The sequence below is a fragment of the Mycetomoellerius zeteki genome, unplaced genomic scaffold (genome assembly GCF_001594055.1).
Source record: "Mycetomoellerius zeteki isolate Tzet28-1 unplaced genomic scaffold, Tzet1.0 scaffold93, whole genome shotgun sequence".
NCBI classification, from domain to species: domain Eukaryota; kingdom Metazoa; phylum Arthropoda; class Insecta; order Hymenoptera; family Formicidae; genus Mycetomoellerius; species Mycetomoellerius zeteki.
In genome coordinates this window covers 1152837-1162277 of record NW_017257968.1, presented here as the reverse complement: position 1 = coordinate 1162277, position 9441 = coordinate 1152837, and the positions used below count along the sequence as shown (strand labels likewise).

General features: G+C 32.5%; 2 protein-coding genes across 4 annotated transcripts in view; one reads left to right on the top strand and one right to left on the bottom strand.

Moving 5' to 3' along the window:
• Nucleotides 1-6001: 6001 nt before the first annotated feature.
• LOC108730524 (nuclear protein 1) lies at nucleotides 6002-7360 on the bottom strand. The gene is made up of 2 exons (XM_018460285.1): nucleotides 7015-7360; nucleotides 6002-6211 (listed from the first exon to the last, which is right to left on the bottom strand). Exon 1 carries the CDS (start codon nucleotides 7225-7227, stop codon nucleotides 7018-7020), a length of 210 nt encoding a protein of 69 aa, XP_018315787.1. The 5' UTR covers nucleotides 7228-7360; the 3' UTR covers nucleotides 6002-6211; nucleotides 7015-7017.
• Nucleotides 6218-9441, top strand: part of LOC108730523 (phytanoyl-CoA dioxygenase, peroxisomal) — a 57653-nt gene continuing 54429 nt past the window's right edge. The window contains exons 1-3 of one of the 3 annotated variants that reach the window (XM_018460279.1): nucleotides 6218-6544; nucleotides 6736-6903; nucleotides 9116-9253. The gene's annotated coding sequence lies outside the window, so the exon portion shown is untranslated. The other 2 variants (XM_018460277.1, XM_018460282.1) reach the window with 2 other exon arrangements.

Genomic DNA, 9441 nt, shown 5'->3' with positions numbered 1-9441 from the left:
TCGCTTGACGTCGATTGAGTCAAAACGTTATATTCATGCGCATCATGGCTTAATAATTTTTATTATACATAACTTTTATTAAATACAATTTTGTTAACTGAGTGTTCCTATCGTTGTCTACATTACATCATTGAGACAATATGAGGTATGTATGTTTTATTTAATTTATATTCTCTCTAATCTAATTTACTAAACATGTACATCGTTTATCTAATTTATAACGCAACGTTAATTTATTATTTATTCAGATGGTAGAATGAGTTTTGATCTCTTCAATAGTTTTAAATATGGACTGCTTTTTATGAATATAACCAAATTCTCACTGGACAATATATTTTAACTGAATTTCTGATTATGTATGTAAGATGTTTTGTTATTGTACATTGAAAATGACCCGATCGGTGTCGAAACGTTTGATTATTGTATATATATACGTTTATTAAAGATCTTATATTGTAGTTGGCTCGTTTGCCCTTGTTTTATTTATTGCGCTATAATTAAGTTCATTTTCATTAAGTATTTTTCGAGTTATGAGGCTTGAAAGTTACAATATTGCCGACGCATTAGCTTATTTTGAGAGCTTTTTAAAACACTATAATTAAGTTCATTTTCAATAAGTACTTTTCGAGTTATGAGGCTTGAATGTTACAATATTGCCGGCATTAGCATTACATAAGGTGTCCGATCGACGGTTAAAACTTCTTGAATATTGTTCAAGATCATGTCCTGGATAACATTTATCGGACACCTTATGTAATGCTAATGCCGGCAATATTGTAACTTTCAAGCCTCATAACTCAAAAAGTAGGTGCTTAATGAAAATGAACTTAATTATAGTGTTTTAAAAAGCTCTCAAAGTAAGCTACAACAATATGTAATAAAAAATGGGGGGTTCCATTTAAAAAATTCAAAATGGCCTTGCTCTCACTTTGACAACGCTACCCAAGGTCAAACAAATAATACCATCTTATGCTTTCCTCAAAGTCATAAAACTTTTGTCTGAACATATTAGTCATTTGACACACACTTTCAGAGATAATAGCTTGTAACACTTTACATGGGCCACCCTGTATACGCTTTTAGTTATTTAAAAATAACATTTGATTTATGCCTCATTAATATATATATACATATATATATATGCTGCATTCACAAGCACAGTTATCATAAGCTTACTGTCTAAATTTCTTGGAGCGAAATCTCACCCCAAGAGAGTTAAAATATTGCCACTATTGAAAGAGCTAAAAATTTACACTCTTAATTTCATTTTTGATATTTTTTCAAAGGGTGAGATTTATTCCAAAAAAGGAGTGAGATTTCTTTCTTTTAAGGTGCAATTTCATGGAGTGTATCTTCGCTGGCGTTTTACCCTTAACTCCATCACAATCAAAACAATACACAGTGAGGTATTTGTCCGATTTAGGCAGCCAAAAGTCCATTTTAAAAAAATTCACTCCAAGTTGAAAATAAATACTACTTAAGAAAGCCGAAGAGTCAGAAAACAATTAGTTACCTAAAGGTGCCTCTTCCTACATAATTCGCAAATCGCAAAACGTAGTTCGCAAATGTTGAAGCAGAATGACAATCACTGCACACAAGACACACACAAATGAAAACCAACTGCATGCAATGAAAAAATAAACGCAAATCTTTATTCTACGTCTGCGTTTACGAAGGTTTCTACTTCACGATTTCGTAAAAACTAGCCGCGGAATCGCGCGGTTTTCCGTGATATAGCCAATATAAGAGTTTATTAAAGTATTAGTAATAAATATGAATTTCTTGATCCCTCATATCCCAATAAACACAATGTTACATGTAACATGAAATGTCAGCAAAACAAGATAACTGTAATATAACGCACTGTGTTATATTAGTTATCTTGTTTTGCTGACATTTCATGTTACATGTACGTTATATGTAACATTGTGTTTACTGGGATGTTTATTTCTGGTTTTAATTTGAATTTTATTTTAAAGTCACTGAATGTCAAAATAATAATTCGAGCTGATATACATTTTAAGCTTAAACTTATAATTAAATAGTTAAAAGTTGTAAGAACTATATTTTTTTCATAAAAAAGTATTTCCTGCAACTTAAAATACAATGAATTAGTAAAACGGTATATTTAGATCCATCTTAAACTACAAAAATCATTTTGATCGCCTAAATCAGTCAAATATCCCACTATGCAGCGTTCAAAAGCTTGTTGGATATAGAGTAGAGCAGGGCTTTTTCATCCATTTCTCACGATAATATTTATTTCTGAACAGCATATTGATAATTTAAAAATTATACTTCTGCTCTCAAGAAGCAATCATAATTGTATGTAATTATAATAATGTAATTATAACACGTCACTGCAAAGAGATATTGTTTGCTATCGTAAATTTTCGTATTACTTTAAAATTGAAACTGACGGAATACTGACGTCTACATACATGACGTTTTACCGAAATATTTAATATTACGAATTACGTTAAATTTAAATTAATCAAAGGTCTGCAATGAAGGGAAAATAATCCTACCTTTATTAATTTTATGTTTGAGTATTTATATCATATAAAATTTAAAAATCTAGAGTTCTCAAATATGATTTAAAAATAGTAAGCATCAATTAATATAATATGACTTCTTTTCGTTTATCTTTATTAAAATACAACAATTCTTTCACATTTTATAGTATATTTTACATATGTAATGAAATGTAATTACGATAAATATATTATCACATCGCAATATTTAATTAACTAGCGAGTTTTTTTTAATCGTAGATATTATAGTATTATCAAATCTGGTATAAGAATATAAAAAACTTAAACGTATCAACTAACTTAAACTGAGCAGGAAATGTAATTGACTTGATGTAAGCTATTTATAAGCATACAAATTATATTATATAATCAAATTAATGCTTTGCGTTGTCTATACATATATTATTGTTACTTATCAGATAATGCAATATTTTAAGGAACGTGTCTCTTACAGTTGACTATTAAAAAAATATTAAGAAAAAATTGAAAACTTCTGATTTTCTATGTCGTCATTTTTTGTACAAATGCAGTAATGAAAACATACGTATATGTACTCCCATACACATATATATTTATTATTGCATTTGTATGTATGTGTACACTGAGGTGCATTAATTTGCTGGATCATAGTAGTGGCTTGACTTGCCGACTTTGAGTCGATAACGCTCAACGCGCGCGCGTTTGAAATAAGAAGAGATAATGGATGCATTCAGTACTATAACCGTTCACTGAGCGCTCAGTGAGCTCTTGCATCTGATTGGTATATTCTGTTAGAACTAAAAATATAAACCAAACAGATACAAGAGCTCACTGAGTGCTCAGTGAGCGATTGTAGTACTGAATGCACCCATTGGCAATATGTAATAAAATAATATGTTGAAATTTATTACGTATTTTTTCTGTTGCGTTTAACATTATTTATTCCTTTAGAAATGCATAAATTATATCTCCGTTACGTTTACACTGCTCTTTATATCTATTTGTGAATTTATGATTTATAATGGGTACATTTAATACTACAACCGCTCAATGAGCGCTCAGTGAGCGCTTGCATCTAATTGGCATATTCCGTTAGATCTAAAAATCTAGACTAATCAGATGCAAGAGCTCACTGAGCGCTCAGTGAGCAGTTGTAGTACTGAATATACCATTATAAATCATAAATTTATACAAATAGATATAAAGAGCAATGTAAACGTAACGGAGATATAATTTATGCATTTCTACAGGAATATATAATTTTAAACGCACAACAGAAAAAATACGTAATAAATTTCAACATATTATTTTATTACATATTGTCAATGGGTGCATTCAGTACTACAACCATTCACTGAGCGCTCAATGAGCGCTTGCATTTTATTGGCATATTCCGTTAGAACTAAAAATATAGACCAAACAGATACAACCTAATATGTTATATGTGATAAATTATATATTGCGCAAATAAATATACATTTATAGGCATATAGCATAACGGAGATAAACATCTTCATACATGTTTATCTCCATTATGCTATACGTATATCTTTATCTGCACAATATATAACTTATAATATACCACATTATATAAATCATAAATTTACAAAGAGATCATTATGCGCGATGCAGTATAGATAAGCTCATCATTTCTAACTATAACAAAATTCTTTGCATTTCATGTCATGCTTATGCGTCTCATATTTCTCTCTCCTCCCTCCGTAAAATTTAATATCGTTGTTATTTAATATCTCTTCGATGAATTATATTCGTACATTATGTAGTATTATATTTCTTGTAATGATATAAATGATATATCGTTTATTCAAAGCTATTTTGTTCACTCTTTTTTGCGCCCGATATGTAGCAAAGAAAGTAATTCAGATTTCAAAACTACCGATGTTGTTCCTTCACCGACGCAGAGAAATATTCTTTTCTTTGTTGTTATAATTTTATTTACATATGGATAATAAATCTGATTATTTATGGATGGATAATAAAAAAGATATTATCAATATATAAATGATTACAAAAACGAAACTGTGTTTGAATTCAGTATCAAATATGTGTAAATTCTGTATCAAAATGATACAGAAACAGATATACGTACATACATATAGACTACGAATAGGATCAAACCAAGTGAAGCAAAAAGGATAAGAGATGAAGAAAAAAGAAAATAGATATCAGAGTATGCATTTACAAAAGTACACGCTCATTAATTAGAAATTATCTTTATTTCACAGTTCTTTTGATGTAATCGTACCATAATATTTGTTTATATGTAAATACTAGATAATTATTTTCTCGTGCGAAGAACTAATTGAAGAATATATCACGGCGATTCTGAATCAATAATAATAATATACATCGATCGCAATATGCAAGCAATCCATATTAATTGAACATCATGCATTTTTGAATTAATTCGATCATTTAGCTTTCTTTACACGTTTTTTTTTTAATATGCCGTAATACATGTATCACTGGTAGCGTTCAGCGAAGAAAGCAGCTTTGCAACTGTTGTATGATTTTCTGCTGATCGCCACCTAGCAGTTTACGCTTTTCCAACATGTTAACTAAGCGGTCGCCATTATTTTCAGCGGACTGGAAGTACGCTTAATAAGCGCAACGTGTTGTGCTACATATAACCTTGTTAAAAATGAATGAAATAATCGAGAAATGTTATACCTATAACAATATAATATACACTGTTACGGCAGCAAGTGACATACACGATAATTTGCAAAATGGTAAAAACTTAAATATTATATAGATAAGTTTAATTATTATATCTTATATTATTGTTTTATATAAGTTATAATAGTTGTTTTCCATTTCTATACGTAAAATTGAATCTGAAGTAATTTGAATATTTTATACTTAGTTAATGCCGTTATTACTTGCTTATTTTAATGATATGAAAATGAAATGAATGAAAAATATGAAATGAATGAAAGTTATCATATAATACAGGTGTATAACCTCACTTCTAATGTATATACATATGATACAATAGAAGAAAAGTCCGTTCAGCAGAAATCATAAGCTGCTGGCAGCGCAGCACAGAGCGCTCACTAAGCTGCTTTCTTCGCTGAACGCAGCCACTAGTTATGAGGAGCCAATAGCAAAATTTTGTCTTTTAATGATTATTCATTATTGCAACGTATGCAAATAAAACGCACGCATATAACAAAAGGTATCGCATCATAATTGTTTATAACAAGAGACTTCAATTAACGATTCACTTATCGTTATTATTAGAACATAAATTTTATTTTTCATAATCGTACAGCAGAAATTCAATCGATTGTAGCTTATCGACGAATTTAATAATAGCACACGCAAAAATTAATATAGTATCACCATATTAGCCTAGTCAAGAAAAAAAGGAAAAAAAAGAATGTCATGCGAATTCCAGATTCACGCAAAGCGCGGCGAAGTGCGACATACGTTATTTCGTACTTTCACAAATAACGTGATTGTTCGCGTGCTTTTAACATGATAAAAGATGACGATGAGGTACGAACTATCGTGCCGATCTTACGTTGAGTAAGAATCTACGACTAAATGCATTCTCGATAGTAAAAACAAAAGAATATATATATTTTTTATTCCGGTCGCCTTAGGTGGGAGGTAAATCTTGTGAGATGAGATCCTTGGACGATGCCGGTTGTGAGAATAGGAACGTCTGTAATCTGAAACAAAAATTGGATCAGTGAGAATGAGGAGACGAGCGTCGTTTGGATGCATTTTCAAAGAATATTGCCATGGAATATCGCGAAATGGGAATATATATACTGCGCGTTACGCAACCGAGAGAAAGATAAATAAACACGCCCGTGTGGCGTCGTGTGAGTCACCGCGCACGAAGATAGTCGGCACCGATAGCGAAGTAAGACGCAATACGCGCTGTATTTCGCATATATTTCGTGATAACTCGCAATAGAAATGTTTGAGATGATCTGATTCGATTAGTAAAGCTATTTGATCGGAAGCCGTGCGCGATCGAATGTGGTAAAAAATAGAAAGTGAGCGAGACTTTTTTTTTATTTTTTCATTATTATCCATCTTCCCGAACGTACAATGAAATATAAAAACTTATAAGATACGGAAGAACGACTAAGAATCATATCTATAAAGTTTACAGATTTTATGTAATTTATCAAAATTAATCAGAAAACAATTATAAATTATTTCTAATTTTTGTATCGTTCTGAAGGCTACCAAACACGAATACGATCGAAATACTGCGCGTTTGGAATATCCAACTTCATTGACAAATTGACGAAGGCATTCAGCTGACTTCATAATATTAGGCAGTCTTTGCGGAGCGACGTACGGACGTGAACGAATGTGCTCGAATCTTGCTGTGAGATGAAGGATAAAGGTAAATGACGTCATTTTCACGAGAGAACAAAAGCGATTGATTAAATATTACATCGGATCGTGTTGACGATCGAACACGAGCATTCGAATAAAATCGACTCGGCGATCTAACCTTTTACGCCTTGCTCTTGCTCGTCTGCCGTTTGTTGTGCTCGGTGTTCATCAGCTTGGTGAGAATCTTTCTAGAATGGCCGCTCGGGTCGAAGTGATTCGTGTGAGCGACAGCCTCGCGTTTGCTCCTCTGTTTACCGCCGTGCGAGGTGAAGATGTGCTTGTCGTAGTCGTAATTGAAGTGCTCGTACTCGTCGACGTATGCCTCGGACATAGTTCACGAGATTCGATATATTCGGGGACGCTTGCGGAAAGAAAGTCGCGGGCGCGACGCAGATGCGCAAAATATCTCTCGACTGGTATGGCTCGACCGGGAAGATCGATTCGCTACTGATCGCGCGGCGTCCGCCGACCCGGGTTTATATACGGCGACCCGGTTCCCGCGAGCCGCTCATGCGTGCTTGGGTGCTTGTGCTGTGCTTCGTCCGATGCCGGCGCAACAAGGCCCGGTTTCGTTGCCGGCGATGCGATGCTCTCTCAACCAGCGATAATTCAACACAAATTTACTATATCATGTTTTCCTTTGTTAATTCCGCACAGGAAAAAAGAACAAAAGGAAATGTCTCCTTTTATGCCTGTTTACACAACTGCGTAGTATCTATACGTCAAGACGGTAACCTTTGCGGCGTAGATCCCATGGCACCGATAACGTATCGAGAAGCTCCATTTCGATCTGGCTTTTTCGTAAAATTATGTAACTCCCACGAGCTTAGATTATTTGTATCAATTGCAAAAACAAACAAACTAAGAGATAAACAAAATTCGTGATGTAACGTTACGACAAATATTAGTACAAACACTCGCAAAAACATTACAGTATAATAGTTTATGTTGCATTTCGGATATTTCTCCAAGCGTAGTGTTGAGTGTTTTCAAGGACGAAAATAATTGGGCAGATAGAACCACCTGGCAACATTGTAAAGGTATGCGCCGTATTGTGCAGAGCTGATCCTGTGTTGTTGAAGCCTATATGGATCTACTAAGCAATAAGTACTTATTTATATAATTTTTCAGATACTTTAGAGCATTTCGACCAAGCTTTAACTTAATCGTTGATTAGCTTATCAAGTAATACCCTATTAACCATTTTATGAATTTGAAAAAAATTAATGTTTTATTTTTCAATATACGAAAAGAAGATAAAAGACAATAAACTATATATTTACTAATATTGTGTATATTCATATAATTTTGAGCAACTTTGTTCAGAATATTTATATTGTAGAATATTATCCTAGACAATGAAGCGTGTCTCATTGTCAGGAAAATAATGTAAATCTATGATTGCTTATGATGCTGGCAATTCGCCATATATTTATCTTCAACGATTTTGAATATACTGACATTGTAGCAATACACAAGCAACAATATATTGTTAGCAGTTCAATGGCATGATAGCAGCATCAAATTTCGCGTTGTCGGCAATATGATAACATGTGATCCTACAGATTATTAATAGACGGCAACAGCATGAATTTTGATGAAGAAGATTTTAAAGTTGTCAGCAAATATCTGGCAAATTACTGTCTAAAGTTGTCACATCGTAAAGGCATTAACTTGCTAACAAATATGAATTTATTTGCTGTAATTTTGATAGCAACACATATTTATTTGCGAGCAACATGCTAAAGATAAGGCAAACATTTTGCTATCTGGAAAACGTAGGATTATTAATATATTGTATAATTAGAAATACATATTTTTAAAATATAATTTCGCTGTATGCGATCATAAAATAATCAATTAAGACACTCGGAATTTTGTTGAAGTTACCCTCAATCAATTATTTCACATTCCATTATATTGACGTATCAATATAAAATATAAATAGATAAATATGGATAACTTCTATAGACATTGTTATCTATACTAACAATACAAATTGAAAATATCTGTAGATAAACTATAAATTTATCGCGTAAGAAGTTGTTGAACAACACATTGTTATCGTCAGAAACGTAATCGGGTATTTGAAAACATAGCAGAGTATAATTTAATTATTGCGAAAGATTTCTCGCGATGATGGTTCTTTTCATACACGAGGTCTTCACTCCCATTGCTTTCAATACTTAATACTTACGTGACTAATCTATATGTTCCAGACGACCTAGAAAATTCCAACACGTAAGCTCACCCGACGTCCAAGTGCATTGCCTTCTGCGAGTTCTATAGAGCGTGTATTTCCAGCGCTCTGATGCCATGTAACAGTGCTGCTTTTAGCCAAGTGCAGATTTCTGAAGGTAACTCTTTTATTCAAAGCGATATGTTTCTTATCTTGTCAAGTATTTGAGAAAATATTGAGAAATCGCGCAGTTATGGTATTGCTCTCTACATTAAATTGGTAAAATTTGTAAAAATAAATAGAACAGAAAAGAATGGAATGAAAGTAATAGAAACGTATCAGCTATACTTAAGAATTAATGTTTAT

Bases quoted from the DNA above. Each gene is read 5' to 3' on its own strand.
- LOC108730524 (XM_018460285.1), bottom strand. From the start codon at position 7,227: ATGTCCGAGGCATACGTCGACGAGTACGAGCACTTCAATTACGACTAC.